The 20,268-nt window shown below is 45.6% G+C and overlaps 1 protein-coding gene across 10 annotated transcripts in view; it reads left to right on the top strand.

Moving 5' to 3' along the window:
- Window positions 1-20,268, top strand: part of LOC122432984 (general transcription factor II-I repeat domain-containing protein 2) — a 57,768-nt gene that overhangs the window by 16,374 nt on the left and 21,126 nt on the right. For 6 of the 10 annotated variants that reach the window (XM_043455353.1, XM_043455354.1, XM_043455355.1 and 3 more), the window contains exons 2-9: window positions 575-678; window positions 1,787-1,925; window positions 6,029-6,154; window positions 8,286-8,469; window positions 8,939-8,967; window positions 10,342-10,396; window positions 10,716-10,759; window positions 14,920-14,997. In XM_043455353.1, the coding sequence (XP_043311288.1) occupies window positions 580-678; window positions 1,787-1,925; window positions 6,029-6,154; window positions 8,286-8,469; window positions 8,939-8,967; window positions 10,342-10,396; window positions 10,716-10,759; window positions 14,920-14,997 (754 nt within the window). In that variant the 5' untranslated portion in view covers window positions 575-579. The other 4 variants (XM_043455347.1, XM_043455349.1, XM_043455351.1 and 1 more) reach the window with 2 other exon arrangements.

Genomic DNA, 20,268 nt, shown 5'->3' on the forward strand with positions numbered 1-20,268 from the left:
CCAGCATCAGGGTCTTTTCAAATGAGTCAGCTCTTCACATCAGGTGGCCAAAGTATTGGAGTTTCAGCTTCAACATCAGTCCTTCCAATGACTATTCAGGACTCACCTCCTTTAGGATGGACTGGTTGGATCTCCTTGCAGTCCAAGGAACTCTCAAGAGTCTTCTCCAACACCACAGTTAAGAGCATCAATTCTTTGGCACTCAGCTTTCTTTGTGGTCCAACTCTCACATCCATACATGACAACTGGATCATATACTGTCCTTTTGGGAGAGGTGGGAGGTGCTCTGGGTCTTTGTTGTGGCAAACAGTCTTCTCTAGTTGCACTAGAGACTTAATTGCCCCTTGGCTTGTGGGGTCTTAGTTCCCCGACCAGGGATCGAACCAGAGTTCCCTGCATTGGAAGGTGAATTCTTAACCACTGGATCACCAGAGAAGCCCCTATGTACTGTTTTTAAGTGTCAGCTTTAAAGGAAGGTTTGAACTAGGTCACCTGTGAGGACCCTCCCAGTTCTAAACATGTTGAGCAGGACACAACTTCTACCATTCACTTTCTTAATACTTTTCTTTCCTAGGGATCATGGCACAAGTAGCAATGTCCACCCTGCCCACTGCAAATGAGGAGTCCTCGGAGAGCAGGATGGTAGTGACGTTCCTTGTGTCTGCTCTTGAGTCCATGGTGAGATGGTTTCCAGTTCTATAAAATGTCATCTGGTTGGATCACTGCTGAATTATGAAACACTTCACCAACACTTTTGACATTCAGCTACAGTGTTAAATCCTATTTGTGTACACATACCCTTTTTAAGAAAGAATGATGGGCTTGTCAGATAATTAAGAACTGTTTTCCTACATTATGGATGGAATCGTATAAAGGTAAGCTCTCCAGATCTGAAAATTTAATGCAGACATTTCTGTTACCTTGTTTGAAAATACTTTTTGTTTAAATTCAAAGGTCAATTAATAATCTATTTATATGCATCTATTTATATCCATAGTATAAACTTTACCCAGTGGGTAAAAATCTGAGGGGAATTTACAAAACCTCAGGGGCTTCCCTGGTGGCTCAGATGGTAAAGAATCTGCCTGCCGTGCAGGAGACCTGGGTTTGATTGCTGGGTTGGGGAACACCCCCTGGAGAAGGGAATGGCTACCCACTCCAGTATTCTTGCCTGGAGAATCCCATGGACAGAGGAGCCTGGCGGGCTGCAGTCCATGGGGTCGCAAGAGTCGGACGTGACTGAGGGACTAATACTAACTAACTTACATAAACTCAGAGCATCTGATTATAAGATACTTATGGATTAAAAAAGGAACGATCAGTAACTTTATAAAAGTGGACAAACCTGACAGCCACCTCCTTAATCAAGTGACCAACAGGAACACGGGCAGAGATGGGCCAGAGGGAGCTCTGGAGCTTCCCGGCAGGAGGCGCTGAGAAGCAGCAGTACTGCTCCCATGGCATTCATGCCTCTGAGGAGGGAGCATGGGACAAACGCAAATTTCAGGACACCTGGAAAATAACTGGGCTGTACTTCCAAACATGTCAGTCTCCTGCAAGACAAGGAAAGATGGCGATCTGTCTGTCCCAGATGGAAGGAGACTGGAAGGACAGGACAGCAAACAGAAAGTGCAACCCTGGATTGGATCTTGGACCAGGAAAAAATCAGCTAGAGAGATTTTTCTTTTTTTGTAATTTTTTTTTTTTCTTAAAGCAGACCTCCCAGACCCCACGAAATTGGGATCCATCCATGTAGATAATATTTCATTCTGTTTTTTCATTTCAGTGTAAAGAACTGGCCAAGTCCAAGGCGGAAGTGGCCTGCATCGCAATGTATGAAGCAGATGTGTTTGTTATTGGAACAGAGAAAGGACGTGCTTTTGTCAATGCCAGGACGGATTTACAGAAGGATTTTGCAAAATACTGTAGGTGTTAACGATTTTATCCTTTGTATTCATAAATCTTAGAATATTTACAGGCAAGACTTATATATTGTCTTCTTCTAAGATGTCGTCATGGTGGCTCAGTGGAAAAGAATCTGCCTGCAATGCAGGAGACCTGGGTCCTATCCTTGGGTGGGGAAGATCCTCTGGAAAAGGGAATGGCCACCCACTCCTGTCTTCTTGCCTGGAGAATCCCATGGACAGAGGAGCCTGGTGGGCTACAGTCTATATAGAGTCGGACTAGACTGAAGCCACTCTGCATGCACACACGTTAAGGATGTTACCCCTTTGTATTTATAAATCTTAGAATATTTGCAGGCAAGACTTGTGTGTTGTTTTCTTCTAAGATGTCATCAGCATTATCCTAAAAATGGTTCGGACACATCCCTTTGACCTAACAAAACACTGAGTCCAAGATCTCTTCCGTTTTTGCTTACTGGCTCCAGGCAGGGAAGACCACCCCTCGACCCGCTGTCTGTTCTGCTGCTGCTGCTAAGTCGCTTCAGTTGTGTCCGACTCTGTGCGACCCCACAGACAGCAGCCCACCAGGCTCTCCTGTCCCTGGGATTCTCCAGGCAAGAACACTGGAGTGGGTTGCCATTTCCTTCTCCAATGCATGAAAGTGAAAAGTGAAAGTGAAGTCGCTCTGTCGTGTCTTACTCTTAGCTACCCCATGGACTGCAGTCCGCCAGGCTCCTCCGTCCAAGGGAGTTTCCAGGCAAGAGTACTGGAGTGGGTTGCCATTGCCTTCTCTGGCTGTCTGTTCTAGAACCTCTCAAATCTTTTTGAATCTCTTTCGCCCCCTGGTGTCTCCCCGCAGAACTGCAGCTCCGAATTAAGTCCTGTGCTCTGAGTCAGGCAAGATAGAAATCAGTTCCTCCAGCAACTCCCAGACAAGCCAGAAGGTTGAACACACAGTCCACTCTTGTGTTTGCACCCCAAGGGAGGAGCCTCAGACTGAGGGATACCTTCCCAGCTGCTCTGCACTATGCCACGTAGAAGGAGAGGCACACACAGGCACACCAAGTGCTGAGAATCTTCCTACGCCTATGTTGAAATCTCTTCTTGGTTTTCTATTAGCTGGGGTGCCATAGCTTCTCAGATGGTCTGCAGTTCTCACAGAGGTGTTCTGGTCCATATATTGTTAATTTGGTGTATCTGTGGAAGAAAGAAGGCCCGTTGCTTCCTAGTCTGCTATCATGCCAACATCATTCTCCTTGCTTTTGTTTTTGAAGAATTTTTTTTTTGATTGAAGTACAGTTGATTTACAATGCTGTATTAGTTTCAGGGGTACAGCAAAGTGATTCAGTTATACCTATGTTTATATATATATTTTTAAGGTTGTTTTTCATTATGGGTTATTGAATATAGTTCCCTGGGCCACCATAGAGCAGGTTCCTGGTTTTTTTTTTTTTGAAGACTGTTTTTCACTTGCTATGAAACCTGGCTTGACAGTTTTTTTCCCTCCAGCCTTCCTTTCTTTTTTGGTCATGCCACAAAGCTTATGGGATCTTAGTTCCCCAACCAGGGATTGAACCTGCACCCTCAGCAGTGAAAGCATGGCATCCTAACTGCTGGGCTGCCAGGGAATTTCCTTCCTCCAGCCCTTCAGAAGTTTCATTCCATTGTCTCCTGGCTGCCACTGTTTTCGATAACAAAATTAGGTTAGAATTCTTATTCTTATTCCCTTGAAGGTAACGTATGTTTTTCCCTAGCTCTGTCTCATCTTTGGTTTTTTGCCATTTGACCATGAAATGCCCATTTATGACCTTCTTTGTTCCTACCTTACTTGGTCTGTGGAGTTTATTGAATCGGCAGGTTGATGTCTTCGTCAGCGGTGGACGCTTTTGGCCATCATCTCTTCAAATGTTTATTCCGATTCTCTTCATTTACACAGAGAGGGAAAATTGCTCTTTGTTGACTCACAGGTCATTAAGGCTCTGTTCCCTCTTGTGTGTGTGTGTCCCCTTTTTCTTTTTGTATTCAAGCTTCAGATTGGATAGTTTCTACTGGCGTTTCTTTGAGGACACTGATTCTTCCTTCTGCCATATCCAGGGCACTATTCATCTGGGTAAATTTTCATTCCCAACTGTTTTCCATTTCTAAAATTCCATTTTCTTCTTTCTCTGGTTAGCATTTTCATTTCTCTGTTGGAATTCCCCTTACATTCATTTGTTGTGTTCACCGCAGCTATACAAAGTCCTTCGTGTATTTATAGCAGTTGTTTCAAGTCCTCATCTGGTCATTTCAACTGAGTCATTAGCGGGTCTGAGTCTATAAATTGCTTTTTTTTCTCTTTTGATCATGGGTCACAATTTCCTGCTTCTTCACATTTCTACTAATTTTAAGTTTTGTTTTTGTGTGTGTGTAGCTTTGGGTTTTTTTTTTTTTTTTACTGTGCTGCAGAGCATGTGGGATCTTAGTTCCCCAAACAGGGATTGAACCTGTGCCCCCTGCACTGGGAGCCCAGAGTCTTGACCACTGGACAGCCAGGGAAGTCCCTACTAATTTTAAATTTCATACCGGGTATTATGCATACTATGTTGTAAAAGTCTGTTAAAAAAAAATGCATTTTGTTCTGGCAGGCAGTGAAGTTACCGGCAGGTCACCCGGTCCCCATGTGGACAAGTGATGCCCTTGGCCCTGGAGCATCCATCTCTCTTAGTCTTGGAGGGCGGCCACTCCTCCTACGATGTGCCCCTTAGTTTTACAAAGTGTTCAACAAGCTTCCCGAACCTGGTGAATCCAAAACCCTGTTTAAATATGTTTAAACCCTCTTGGCTGTTAAATCTCTGCCCAGCAATTTAGCTTGCAAATGTTGCTTCTCCTTAAAGCCTCACCCCATGCTTGCACAGTTTGAGGACCAGTCAAGGCGTCGCTGGTGGCTCAGACGGTAACGAATTCTCCTGCAATGCAAGAGACTCGGGTTCGATCCCTAGGCCGGGAAGATCCCCTGAAGGAGGAAATGGCAACCCACTCCAGTATTGTTACCCGGGAGATCCCATGGACAGAGGAGCCCGGCGGGGCTACAGTCCGTGGGGTCGCAAAGAGTCAGACACGACTTAGCAATGAAAACAACAAGAATCCGAGGGAGGCTGCTGTGATGATGTTGGGTCTCCCGCCTTGTGACTCATTCTTCTCCAGAACTTCTGCTTCTCTGTCCGACCACAGCGGCAGTCCCAACCTGTGACGTAGATTTCCTCATTTCAGCTAAGACTGATGCTGTTAGTGCCCAGGCGCTCAATCACGTCTGACTCTTTGTGACCCTGTGGACTGTAGCCCGCCAGGCTCCTCTGTCCATGGGATTCTCCAGGCAAGGATACTGACGTGGGTTGCCATTTCCTCCTTCAGGGAATCTTCCCGGCCCAGGGATCTTGCGGATCCTGCGGTGGCAGACAGATTCTTTACCCCAGCTGCTTTTTTGGTTAAGTTCTATTTCCCCTGGAATCCCACAGGAAGTAAGGGGCTCCCACAGGGGAAAAGCCAGGTCCGTGTGCAGCTCACTCCCTGTGTTCCTGCCTTCTTTCAAGGACGTCATTCCTTTCTGGTTTTGCCTGTTTTTGACTGTTCTTCAAAGCTTTCATGTAATCGATCTTAGGACTTCCTTGGTGGTCCAATGGTTAAGACTCCATGCTTCCAATGCAGGATGCATGGGTTCAATCCCTGATGGGGGAACAAGGATCCTACGTGCCATGTATTAGGCCAAAAAAAAAAAAAAAAAAAGTAATTGATCTTAAGATTTTGTTCAGAGCTTATCATTGGGGGGCTGGTCCTAAACCTCTCCAGTTCTGAGGGTCTTCCTGCCTAGTGACTGTCGCTTGCAAACTAGGTAGCAAATAATTTTCTATGATATTTTCCTTTGAACTGCTAAATTCTGTTTCCTCATATGTTGAATTATTGTTTATCCATAGAGTCATTTCAGAGACTATCACCTTGTTATTTTATCCTATTTTTTTAATTAAAAGATCTTGTTTTATGTCAATTCCTTTTCCCCTTTTTCCTTTCAGTACTGGAAGCATGGATATTAAGGAAATGTACTGTACAGATGCTTGGCTTCTTACTTTGTACTGATGGCTCATTCCCAGGTGTTGCCGAAGGGCCGCAGGAGATGAAACCCCCAGGCCCCGCCAATGCCAGCGGGATGCAGGTTGATTCAGGAGAAACGGAAATCCTCAGAAAAGCTGTCGAAGACTATTTCTGCTTTTGTTACGGTAAAGCTCACCTTAGGCATTCATTCCCTGACTAGTTCACTACAGAAGACCGTGTTGTTCAGTCGCTCAGTCATGTCCAACTCTTTTGTGACCCCATGGACTATAGCCGCCCCCAGGCTCCTCTGTCCATTGGATTCTCCAGGCAAGAATCCTGGAAGGGATGGCCATTTCCTTCCCCAGGGGATCTTCCCGACCCAGGGATGGCACCCTCATCTGCTGCATTGGCAGGCGGATTCTTTACCTCTGAGCCACTAGGGAAGCCCACAAAGATGGTATTCAGTTCAGTTCAGTTGCTCAGTCGTGTCCAACTCTTTGTGACCACATGAAACGCAGCACGCCAGGCCTCCCTATCCATCACCAACTCCCGGAGTCCATCCAAATTCATGTCCATCGAGTCGGTGATGCCATCCAGCCATCTCATCCTCTGTCGTCCCCTCCTCCTCCTGCCTTCAATCTTTCCCAGCATCAGGGTCTTTTCATATGAGTCAGCTCTTCGCATCAGGTGGCCAAAGTATTGGAGCTTCAGCTTTAACATCAGTCCTTCCAATGAATATTCAGGACTGATCTCCTTTAGGATGGACTGGTTGGATCTCCTTGTAGTCCAAGGGACTATCAAGAGTCTTCTCCAACACCACAGTTCAAAAGCATCAATTCTTTGGTGCTCAGCTTTCTTTATAGTCCAACTCTCACATCCATACATGACTACTAGAAAAACCATAGCCTTGACTAGACGGACCTTTGTTAGCAAAGATGGTATTAGAGATCATTTTATCAGTGTGACTATATAAAGCATCTCTAACATTAGAGAAATCCACATTTTCTTCAATCGAACAGCCAGTTAAGTACCAGATCAACATGGTCTCTTCCCATTTGTCAGAACCTCTGTATACATCAGCCTTCGGTCTTTGTGGAGCCCCCTCCCCACAGCCATGTAGTTATGACAGATGTTCATGGTTGGTTCACACACCAGCCTCATCGTCATTGGTCTCCCCACAGGCCTGGACACAGAAATTTTTTTTTAATTTATTTTTTAATTGGAGGAAAATTGCTTTGAAATGTGTTGGTTTCTGCCGTACAACAACGCGAATCAACCATAATTATACATATATCCCCTCCCTCCTGAGCCTCACTTCCCTGAGACGGTGTTTTTTTATTTTTTTTAATACCTACACAATGCTTTAGATAGGGTTGTTCCCAGGTGGTTCAATGGTTAAGAATCTGTGCTTCCACTGCCAGGGGCATGGTACTATGCCAGAAGTAACATCTGGCATGCAACACAGTGCATTTTTTAAAAAAAAACACACACAAAACAGAAAACCACTTAAAAGCTAGATAACAAGGATGTCTGCAGGTGTTATATTTGCATTAGAAGCCCGTTAGCATCTTCGGGCCTGGCTCCCCTTTCCTATACAGCTGTGCACATCTGTGTGACCTGCAGTGGGCGTTTGTATTTGGGGACCCCAGCTAGGGGGTCTTAGGGTCTCGGGTTATACGTCCCTATGAGAAATGGGGCTCCAGGACCTTGGGGATGGCCAGCGGTGCAGAGAGACTGTCACAGCCCCAGGTGGTGGAGGACGTGAGGCCTCAGCTCTCTCCAGGCAAGGCCTGGTCTGTGCCGGGTGACACAGTGGGTAAGCTTTGGGCCGGGCCCTCTTCCTCAGCAGGCAGCATCGTGGGTAACCACGCAGGGTGTTCCTGCAGCCCTGGGGGCACCAGGGCGAGTACCCTGCATTGTGCAACCGCCAAGAGAAGAGACAGAAAGACCTATTATTGTCTTTTCTTTCAGAAATGGATCATTTTTAGTTTACTTATTGAAATATAAGTAAGTATAAGTTGACTTACCTTATATTAGTTTCCAGTGTGCAACATACTGATTCCATGTTTTTATAGGTTATGCAATCTGTTATTTTCCCTTCTGTGAAGATTTAAAGGAAAACAGATTCTATGTATTCTCTTTTGGCCCTTTGATTGGAAATGTTACAAACTTGAGATATGGCAGCATGGGACACTTTAGGATTTTAATAAACTTTGGAGCCAGATGTTACCACCTGGCTTTATGATACTAACTGAAATTGACGGTCAGGGTTTTTTACGCTCCTGTTGTTTAAAGATATCCTGCTGGTGCTTCCAGGCAAAGCCTTGGGGACGACAGCCATGGTACCTGTTCCCTACGAGAAGATGCTGACGGACCAGGAGGCGATAGTGGTTCAGGGGCTCCCAGAAGGGGTCCCCTTCCAACACCCTGAGAACTATGACCTTGCAACGCTGAAGTGGATTTTGGAGAACAAAGCGGGGATTTCATTCCTCATCAACAGGTGACAGGCTCTCCCCCTTTTCACACAGCTGGTTCATCTGAAGATAAACTTTGGCAACTTAATTTCAGTTGGTTAAATCTGTCCCGTTACATTTATTTATTGGGATTGCTGTATTTATGTAAATAATTTTGTTTATCTACTTTTGACTGTGCTGGGGCTCCATTGCTGCGTGGGCTTTGCTCTAGTTGTGTTGAGCGGGGGCTCCTCTCTAGCCGTGATGCGCAGGCTTCTCATTTCAGTGGCTCCTCTCGTTGCCGAACACCATCTCTAGGGCACGCGGGCTCAGTAGTGTGGGATCTTCCCAGACCAGGGATCAAACCCATGTCTCCTGCATTGGCAGGCAGATTTTTTTTACCACTAAGCCACCAAGGAAGCCCGTCCCCTTACGTTTAGAAGTTGGTTCTTCAGATGTTTACTCTGTGTGGGTGGTGTGTTCATGTCAGTGTTAACATATGGGGTTTTTTTGCAGACCTTTCCCGGGTCCAGCGAATCAGCCAGGTAAGTGACAGCTTCTCCTCCTTGGTGACTGCCCACTTTGCTTTTCTTAAAGTGCAAGTTTGGCACATTTTCACACTTGTTTAGGCTGTGCCTTTCCCACACTGAGGAGGCCCCCTCTGATCCCGGGACCTGGGGTGATGTTTGCAGGGACGACAGCTCAGAGAAACACACACACCCAGCCCAGGAGCCGAGACACCACCCTCCTCCAGCTTGCGTGCCAGCGGACTTCTGCGTCCAGCCTTCACAGGGCTGGAGACCTCCCTCGTCCACATGCATAGGAACATGAGGATGCTGGTCTTTGCACACCAGCCACGGGCCAGGCGTTGTGGGCCTCAGGAGTAGGTCTGGGCTGTGTGGCCATTCCTGTGTTTCTGAGATGTCTGCGAGAAGGAATGAGGCTGTTCAGAGAACCAGGGGCGGTGACCGTGAGAGCCCTCGGGAAAGGGTTAGAATTGTGTGGTCAGAAGAGCTTCCTGGAGAAGCTGGCCCCCAAGATAAGCAGGGTCTTAACAGCTTGGTTCCCCCAGGAAGCCCATTCCATGTGGTCAGGCAGAAAGCTATGTGCAGGGTGTTGGAAACTACGTTTGGGAACCCAGGACGACTCATACTCTCCTCGTAATGATGAAGGGACCAAAAAAAGAAGCAACCCTACCAGGAGCATTTAGAGATCCATCTAACGCCCACTTCTTGTTTTCTCAGATCATTATTCTGGATGTAGTTGGAAACCTTGGGTCGTGAAAGATTCATGAAAGACCAGGTCTAAAGAGAGTGTCGTGCTGAGCCTACATAAGTGCAGAAACCAAGTGGCTGGGGTGGGCGGGGGTCTCACTGTCCACAAGACACACCTCGGGGTACAGAGGGTGATGAGACACCCCTGTGCATGGACTGCTCACAGAGCAAGTATTTCTGGAGCAGTTGTGACTTCCTGGGGGCCCAGCTCACCTTGAAGGAGGGACTGGAGGGTGAGGGGTGCCTGGTGACCGCTGTCCCAGGCGGCTTGTATTGTCCTTACAGAATAATGAAGATAACTGCTGACACATTCTGTGATGGACACTGTTCTAAGCACGTTGCATGGATAAATGAATCCGTACTCAACCACCATCCTCAGATGAGGACACTGAGGCCCAGGGAGGCTTAGTAACCTGCTGGAGGCCACTCTGGCCCCAGGCTGCTGCTCAGCCCCCATCTTGCCCACACAGGTGGCCCAGTCCTTGGGGGCTGCTTTGAGCTGGTCCCTCTGCTGCCCTTCTCTGATGACCTGGAACCTGGAATTCTGTCCTCTCTGTATTTCCCTTCCCTTTATGTGCCTTTGAATGTTGTCATGTTTCAAGATGCATGAAACTAGCTAGCATGTGTCTTCTTACTCCTGCGCAGGTGGTCCTGGGGTGGTAACCGACACCGACAGGTCAGTGACATCACCAAGTGAAAGGTAAGGGACAAAAGGAAAATTAACGCCACATCTAAACCCAGTGTATTAGTTTTTAGAGTATGGAATGGCTTATTTTGTTACATGTTCCTTATTCAAAGGGGTGTTTGGGATTATGAAACTATATTCTGTTGACACCTTTAACTTTCTTCGTGGTGTCATTTAACTTTACGAAATTACAGTCGAGGTAGCTGTGTGTTCAGCTTGAGGAGGTGAGGGGAATCATGACATCACGGAGATCTGGGGAGTGGGTTCAGTGTCCAGATGCCTGTGGGCAGTTCTTTCCCTGCCCATCTTGACCAGCGTGCCCTTCTCCTTTTAGCTGCGCCCCCATCCGTGTGAAGACCGAACCCATGGAAGATTCTGGTATGTACACTGATGCTTGTAGAATGAGGTATTCAGCAGGTTATTATTTGACTCCTTTTAATACCCACTCCAGTATTCTGGCCTGGAGAATTCCATGGACAGAGGAGCCTGGCGGGCTACAGTCCATGGAGTCTCAAAGAGTTGGACACGACTGAGCAACTTTCACTTTCACTTCACATTTTATGTGAAAATGGTACTTCCAGTAAAGCAGGACTAGAGGGGAACTTCCTCAACTTGATAAAAAAAAAACTTCAAAAAACCTATAGCTGACATCATATTTAATGGTGAGAAACTATAATTTTTCCCACTAAGATCAGGAAGGATGTCCCCTCTCATCACTCCCTTTCAGTATCATACTGAAAGTCCTAGTTAATGCACTAAGACAAGAAAAGGAAATATACAGTATATGATTGAAAATAATGAATAAAATTGTCTTTAATTTTCAGATGATCTATTGGTCCATGTAGAAAATCCAGTTAACCTCAACTGTGGCCATATTTGCAGAATCATATTTTACTCAAATATCTAGAAAAAAGTCTTCTAGTTCAATAAATACTGGGTACTAAAATGTTATTGGGCTTCTCTGGTGGTTCAGACAGTAAAGAATTAGCCTGCAATGCGGGAGACCTGGGTTTGATCCCTGGGTTAGGAAGATCCCCTGGAAAAGAAAACGGCTACCCACTCCAGTGTTCGGACCTGGGGAATTCCATGGACAGACGATCCTGGCAGGCTACAGTCCATGGGGTCACTAAGTAGATATATTTGTAGGTGAAGTATTATTTTAATCATACGGAACTTGATTGTTAAATAAGTAAAAAAGTCTTAAACATACATTTGGAATTATGAATTTGATTTATGAATAAAGTATGAATAAACAACTTGTTTTATTGCTTTCTTACACTCTGTAGTTTCTAAATGTTCTACAATAGACATGCATTACTACGATAATCTATATTGGCAGAAAAGAAATCCCTCTTTGATGGATGAGAGCAGTTAACCCCCATCCCTGCCTCTCCCACTTCTCAAAAAAGAAAAGAAAAATGGCATTAGGAGAAAATGTTAGAGGTTAAAAATAGAAAAAAATTTAAAAGTCAAATGTTTAATCAAGGGGTGGGAAAATAATGAAAGCATTAGAAGTTAAAAGCTTAGGCAACCTAAAATAAGTACATAAAACTAAAGCTCAAACCTTGCAAAGATAAAGATGAAAGCAAACTGGCTATAAGGGGGGAAAGGGCTTCTCTGGTGGCCCAGCAGTAAAGGATCTGCCTGCAATGCAGGAGACAAGAATTTGATCCCTGGGTCAGTCAGAAAGATCCCCTAGAGAAGAAAATGGAAACCCATTCCAGTATTCTTGCCTAGAGAATCCCATGGACAGAGGAGCCTGGAGGCACACAGTCCCTGGGGAAGAAAGAGTTGGACGTGACTTAGTAACTAAACCACCTACTACCATGAGGGGGTAAAACTAGAATTTAATAATGTTTAGAAAAGCAATCTAAAAATAAGAAACAGTTCCAAACTTCCAAAAGTTAAAATGAAGTATGAGAGAATCTAAAAGAAAAAAATATTCAATATTAAGAAAACATGTAGAGGAAAGGCAAAGAGAGACTTTATCTTCAGTGAAATGGAGGTCAGAGCACCCACGTTTCTGAAGGTGTCAGGGTGTGGTTTATGCCGGGCTGCCTCCCCCTGTCCCTCGGGGAAAGAGAGCCTGACCCCTCCCTTGTCATACACCAGGGTCACTCCCGTCTACATGTAAATGTGTGCTCGGTGGAAGCTCCACCTTAAACATCAGGGTCTGAAAAATAAGAGTGCTTGTCCATTGTAGTTATCCTAGGTAAAACCAACACAAGTCAGTGAGGAGCCGAGGATTTCAGCTAGCAGAATTCAGCTGTGTAGTTTTCATCCCCCTTATACGTGATGCCCCTTTAATCTTAGGGATGTGTGTGTTCTCAGTCATGTCCGGCTGTGTGACCCTATGGACTGTAGCCCACCAGGCTCCTCTGTCCATGGGCTTTCCCGGGCAAGAATACTGGAGTGGGTTGCCATGTCCTCCTCCAGGGGATCGTCCTGATCCAGGGATCAAGCCCTCATCTCCTGTATCTCTTGCATTGTAGGCGGATTCTGTACCGCTGAGCCACCAGAGAAGCCCCTTTAATCTTGGCCATGATGCAGTTCCATGATTCAGGGATGCATTTCAGATACATTCTGCCTGTGTCTCTGTTGGTCATGGAGAATTTAAAACCTCCAAGCCACAGTCTCCTGTTAGAATCTAGGAAAACAGATGAGAGTGAGCAGTTGTTAGCCCTCCCTGAGTGGGGGCCCTTTCATGGAACCATGGTCCCTGCTGCCTCCCTCTCCTTCCTCACCAGCTGTAGGGTGGATGAGCCATTCCCACTGGCCTTAAAATAGGCCTCTTTTGTTGAGGTCTCTCTTCTTTGGAGATGTGGTTCCCTTTAAGATAAAATATGGCTTCCCTAATAATGTGACCTTCTGCTGTGAACTTCATGGTACGAATCGCTTCCAGCTGCCTCCAGGCTTCTGAGAGCTGACCGTCCCTCGGCCTTCCTTCCCGCGATGTCTGTAGCACCTGACGCGCTGAACAGCTGTTTATACGGGGTTTGCCTTTTGAATTTCCCTTCCCCCCCGTCATGTGTTGAGGAAAAGCTGAAGCCAGTCTGTTTTCATTACCATTTCAAACACATTCTGCATTCCGCAGCATCAAATCTGCTTTCAGTTGCCTGCACTGAACAGGAATTTTTCTTTGACAGCCCAGCCGTCACGTACTTTTGTTAGTAGATGTTTGTTAGTAGAGTCATTAGTGCCTAATCAACTTGGAAGTTGTACCTAAAAGTTTGACTCTAAGTTACAGAAGCTATACACATTTCAAACAAAATTCAGGCTAGTGATATGTGAAAAGTGAAAGTCACTCAGTCGTGTCCGACTCTTTGCGACCCCATGGACTATACAGTCCTTGGAATTCTCCAGGCCAGAATACTAGAGTGGGTAGCCTTTCCCTTCTCCAGGGGATCTTCCCAGTCCAGGGATCGAACCCAGGTCTCCCATGTTGCAGGTAGATTCTTTACCAGCTGAGCCACCAGGAAAGCCCTTTTGATAATCACATTCTTTAATACCCCATCTCACTATCCCTATGCCAACAGTGCTGTTAATTTCAGAAGACCCCCAGCCCCACCCTGGAACTTGTTAATTAATGCCAAACAGTGAAATCCCAAGCTATGTCACAATTACTGTTTTTGCATCTGTTAACTTTCACAGTTAGATTATATATGTACTTCGGTATCAGTTATCTATTGCAGTATAAAAGACCACCTGCACCCCAGAACTGAGTGACTTCAAACCGTGACTCAGTCTTTCTCACACATGTGTGTGTGTGATGTGTGTGTGTGATGTGTCCACATGTGTGTGTGGACCAGGCCGTCCTCTGGGCTGGGCTGGCCGTCCTCCTGGGTCTCTCTCCTCTGGGCCCCACATCCTCCAGGCTCATTCACCCGGCAGCTCTGCTCGAGAAACAGCAGAAGCGGAGGCACAGGCACTTTTCAAGCCTCTGTCTACCTCCCATTGGCCGAAGCAAGTCACATGGCCGGGCCTGGCTTTACAAGTTGGAGTAGTTTTCCACTTGGAGAAATCAGGAGTGGGAAAGTTATGTTGCCAACAGGCATGTATACTGGGACGGGAGACATCTGTGGCTAATTTTTGCCCTCTCCCACGCCTTTCCCTGATAAAGCCTTTTGGTTTTACTAATGTAGTTTCCCCAGGTTTTGAAATTCATCCTGTTGTAGTAAGTAAATTAAGATAATCTGTGCCAATTCAGGCCCCGTTTCAGAAGAATATTTACAATGTTTCATGTAACTACATGTACATATTCAGCCATCTTGAAAGGGAAAATCTCCCCAGACTGGGAACTAGACCCCTTTCTCCTTCTCTTCTCCACCCCCCATCTTTCCCTCCATCTTTCATTCCTTTTATGTTGTGTTATATTTTTACGTGGATTAACCCATTCATTCATAGTGCATGAGCTACAAGTTCTCTTGCTGACTGCAGCGTTACTGTGTTAATCCCAACAACCTGGAAGGTGTATGAGCCGGTCACGTCTCTGTTGGCGAGTTTAACACATCATTTTATAATTTCCATTGCGTTCCAAGGTATTTCACTGGAAGCGGCAGTTGTGTCAGTCAAGAAAGAATCAGAAGATCCTAATTACTATGAATATGGTATGCAAGGTAATACCATTTTATAATAACTTTCTTCTCTAACAGTTATCTGTGATGGAAGCTTTTAATTAGTGCTCATCTGAACAAGCAAAGAGTCATAAAGATCCATGTATATTTACATAGAATCTTGCACAGTGCCATTAAAGTGAACAATTTCACAGTCATAAAATAGATTGCATTAATAATGTAGCCTGAATCCATATGATTCTGGGCATACGTGACTGTAGAGGTATTTCAGGCTGCGTTTTACTTGAGTTTGTCTATTAAATATTGTTTTGTGTGTTCTAAAATATTCCCCTCTTAATCCTCTTCTGTCCAGTCCGAGTTGCTGAGAAGATATTGAGATAAAAGAGATGGAGACAGAGTTAAGAAACTCAAGTGCCTTTTTTTTACTAGAAAGGCAGCATATGACTTCACTGCCAGCATATAAGTTCAACAGGAAGAAGATGGTCGTTACCAAATACGTAAACGTCCCAAAGGTGGCGCAGGTGGGGTGGTCTATGTGGTTGGGTGGCTCGGTTCTCTACCCGAAGACCAGAATCCTGCCGGACCCCAGCTGACGATGGTTGATGATCGGCTGGGGTCATCATGGATACCGTCTTGTTGCTATGACTACTGCACGGTGTTCAGATCCTTTCTCCATCTTGCACCTCCACTGTGAGTGGGTGCAGAGTGTGGGACAATTTTCAGTTACATCCTCAAACATTATCAGATTGAAAATGTTTTCTTACAAAATCTTAAACTTTGGAATTTCCCTGCAGCATTACTTAGCTCTGTAAGTTTTACTAAAAACACCTCTTCCAAAAGATCTAAAAGGCAGAGACCAATGGAAGTTCTGTTGTAGTTGCTCTGTCGTGGGCCAGCCTCACCCACCCCCTTGGCCCCGTCCTGCCCTGTGCCCCATGACCAGTCTCCTTACATCTGGGCAGAGGGGCAGAGGATCTCTTTTTCAGCCCATCCCAGACGCCCTACCCCACCCCAGTCGTGTATTCTTTGAAAACTGGGATCTGTCCACGTCTCTCCCCCATTTGTGTTGTCTGCGGCTCCTTATCACCTGTAAAGTCCCAGTTTCCTTCCATGTTCCTATTGTCCCTTTTCTTTTTTGGCCACCCCATGAGGCCTGCAGGATCTTAGTTTCCTGAGACAGAGAGAGTGAAGTAGCTCAGTTATGTCCGACTCTTTGCAACCCCATGAACTGTAGCCTGCCAGGCTTCTCCATCCATGGGATTTTCCAAGCAAGAATACTGGAGTGGATTGCTATTTCCTTCTCCAGGGGATCTTCCCAAATCAGGGATCCAACCTGGGTCTCCTGCACTGCTGGAAGACTCTACTTGAGCCACCGGGGAAGCCCTAGAAGTGAAAATTGCTCAGACCCCGTGGACTACACAGTCCATGGAATTCTCCAGGCCAGAATACTGGAGTGGGTAGCCGTTCCCTTCTCCAGCGGATCTTCCCAACTCAGGAATCATACCAGGGTCTCTTGCATTGCAGGCAGATTCTTTACCAACTGAGCAGACCAGGGATCAAACCTGTGCCCCAGGCAGTGGAAGCTCAGAGTCTTAACCACTTGACCACCAGGAAAGTCCCCCTACTGCTGTTTCTGGTGTCCCCTCCTATGTCATCTGCCTCCCCCACCATCACCTTCCCTCCATTCTTCAGACACGCTGCTCTGTCTATGGTTCCTTGAACATGCCCTGAATCCCCCTTCCACGGGGCTTTTATATAAGCTGCTCCTCGCTGTGGCTCCCCATCCTATCCTGCAGACTTCTGAGGAGCGTCCCGCTTCTTTCTGGGCACAGTCAGAACCTCAACTCCTGCAGGGAACTTCCAGCATTTAGTGTGATCTGTTGTGTATGTGCCATCTTAGTGCCCTGACCAGTGACTGAAGCCACTCCCCGCCGCCTCCCCGCATTGGAAGGGTGGAGTCTTAACCACTGGACCTCCAGGGAAGTCCTATATTTATACTTTTGCCGAGGACTCCCTCAGCTAGTGGCGAGAAACACAGCATCTTACTCCCTCCTCCTGGAGTCCCAAGCCCAAGACTTTCTACATCCTGGACACTCAGATGTGCTTGCTGAATTCAGGGTGAAGAATCAGTGTAACATTTGTTTCTAAATGCCTGTTGTTTCCAAGGATATATTTTTATACTTAAGTGATCAAATTGTGTACAATTAGGGATAAGATACTTAACAGATTCTGCTCTGAAAAGCAAGTGAAATAAATTAGTTGCACCTGCAATCACTCTATTTTAACTTTTCAGAAAGAAGTACATTATTTGAAGAGAAATATCCACTTTAAACGTGTGACTTTATAGTCTTTCTCCTGCTTGGCTTGGAAATGACAGAACCATTCAAGACAGCTTTGTAGAACAGCTTCCTTCTTGATGCCGAAAAAGTTCCAGATTGCCTGACATCATGGACAATATTCCATAGCACTGAATGCTCTTATAACCACTTAGGTTACGTACATGAAGTATTGGTATCTTTCTGTCTGCTTTAAGTAAGGGAGATAGTTTTAAATCCAAAAAGACAACCAATGTGACCGGCTCAGAATGGTGGCAGGCCCCTAGGAAGCCCCCAGTGAAGTCAGCCATGACCCCACAAGTGCTCAGAAGCTACCCCCACACACACCAGGACCTCACGATCCGTCTGCAACACAGATCTCTCAGAAGACCCCCTACACAGCGTCTACACAGGTACATATAGTATCTTGGCCCCCGCGAAGCCCTTGGAAGTCCCACAGGTCTTTTACATGTGCGGGGACCCCGTCTCTTCCCTGGAAATGAAGAATGCCCTGCACAGGCTTTGCTGAGCTCTACTGCACCTAGGCTTCCTTGATGGATGTCAGAGCATCAATACCGTTCTGTTTTCTTCCCGGCTGATGCTGTGTGATGTGGGGGGAAAGGCTTCCAGGATGGGGGAGCAAGGATACAGAAGCCCAAGGTCAAGGAATTAATATAGCCTTTCCCGAAATACATCACTCCAGCACTGCCCCTTCTGCCTTCCTTTTCCACATTGAAATACCCCACACGTTGATTACACAGAGCCCAGCTGGGTATGCAGGATAATCTTTTCTGAAGATTAACCATGAGGACACCTAATCCCATCTGCATCCTATCTGCCCCTTGCCATGTAACATCATATATTCACAGGTTTTGGATATCTTTTTTATTGCCGGGGTGGGGGCATGTGCCTATCACAAATAGTAAGCAATTGTACGCCAACAAATTGAGTCACCTAAATGAAATGGACAAACCACTGAAACTAAGGATAAAACACAAATTTTGAATCGTCACATAACAAGAATTTTGAATAGTCATTGAAAAGCTTCCTACAAACAAAAGCCCAGGATCAGGTGACTCCACTGGTGAATTCTACCAAGTGTTTAAAGAGTGAACACCAGAACTTCAAAAACTCTTACAGAAAACAGAGGAGGGAATACTTCTTGACTCATTCTGTAAGGCCAGTATCACCCTGATACCAAAACCAGACAAAACACCACCAGAAAACTACAGAACCGTATCGCTTATTAACAGATAAACAAAAATCCTCAGTAAAACAGTCATAAGTTTATCCTTCATACCTGTTGGGTATGTACCGCCGCCCCAGGCCTGCAAACCTTGAGAACAAAGAAAAAACCCCGCAACAAAGACATCAGTGGCTTATTGGACAGGGGACCCTGCACATCTGAAGCAAAGTCCTGGAGCAACACGCACTTTGTGCAGCAAACGGCAGACAGGAAGTGACAGCAACTTGGCTAACTCGGAGGAGGCTTCCATTTATAGGGAGGACCTGACGTCAGATGGGCTCATCAGTTACCGGGGAAGCCAGCAGTGGGGGTAGGGGGCAAGTGAGATAGGTAGGTACTAATTAAGCCGTAATTAAGAGGATGGAGGTAGTCGTGTGTGAAGCAGTGTCTGGTTGAGCGGGGAGATATACTAAGAGCAAGAGAACAGCCATCTTGAATGCCTGACCACACAATGACCATATGGTGATTGCTCCTAGGAAGGCAAGATTAGCTCAACCTATGGAAATCAATCAACAGAATAGCAACATAATGAATAAAGGACAAAACCCACACAATTGTCCCCACAGATGTAGGGAAAAGGCGTTTGACAAAATCTAATACCTTTCATGATTTTTAAAAAACGCTCGAGAAACTAGGAACCGAAGGGAACTTTTTCAACATAATTAAGAGCATCTATTTAAAAACTTATATAGATCATGTCATACTTAAAGATTGAAGACTATCCCCCTAAGACCAGGAACAAGACAAGTATGTCTGGGGCTTCTTTGGTGGTCCAGTGGTTAAGAATATGTCAGCCAATGCAGGGGACGTGGGTTCGATATCTGATTCAGAAAGGGCCCACAACAAGAGAAACCACCGCAGTGAAAAGCCCGCGCCCTGCAAGGAAAAGTAGTCCCCCCTGTCTGCAGCTAGAGAAAGTCTGCACACTGCAACAAAGGCCCTGCACAGTGAAAAATGATGATTAATTTTTGAAAAAGACAAGTATGTCTGTTCTTGCCACTTCTTTTCAACAGTGTATTGGAGGTCCTAGGCAGAGCAATTAGGCAAGATTAAAAAAGAAATCCAGATGTGTGTCTCCATCTGGAGCCAGAGATCGGGAAAGACAAAGATAAAGGATAGATGTATCTTTTTTGTACTATTTTATTTTTGCAACTTTCCCGTAAGTTTAAAACTACTTCCAGTATAAAGTATGTGTCTTTTTTCTTCCAAGACATGTATGAGATTTGAGGAAACTTGAACGATGACTAGATATGAGATGATGATAAAGAATAATTCTTCATTGTGTGGGTCATCACGATATGGTGACGCTAACAGAAGAGAGATGTACTTCCTTCAACGCAGGTATTTGCAGACTGAATTCCGAGATTTACCATAAACTACCAATGGGTGTAGTTACTTTTCTTTGCCGACAAAGTTCGTATACTCAAAGGTATGGTTTTTCCAATAGTCATGAGAGTTGGACCCTAAAGAAGACTGAGCTTCAAACAATTGATGCTTTCAAACTGTGGTGTTGGAGAAGACCCTTGAGAGTCCCTTGGGCTGCAAGGAGATCAAACCAGTCAATCCTAAAGGCAACCAACCCTGAATATTCATGGAAAGACTGATGCTGAAGCTGAAGCTCCAATATTTTGGCCACCTGATGCAAAGAGCCAACACATTGGAAAAGACCCTGATGTTGGGAAAGACTAATGGCAGGAGAAGGGGATGACAGAGGACCAGATGGTTGGATGGCGTCAACAACTCCATGGACAT

Source organism: Cervus canadensis, chromosome 32 (assembly GCF_019320065.1).
Source record: "Cervus canadensis isolate Bull #8, Minnesota chromosome 32, ASM1932006v1, whole genome shotgun sequence".
In the NCBI taxonomy this organism is placed as follows: Eukaryota; Metazoa; Chordata; class Mammalia; order Artiodactyla; family Cervidae; genus Cervus; species Cervus canadensis.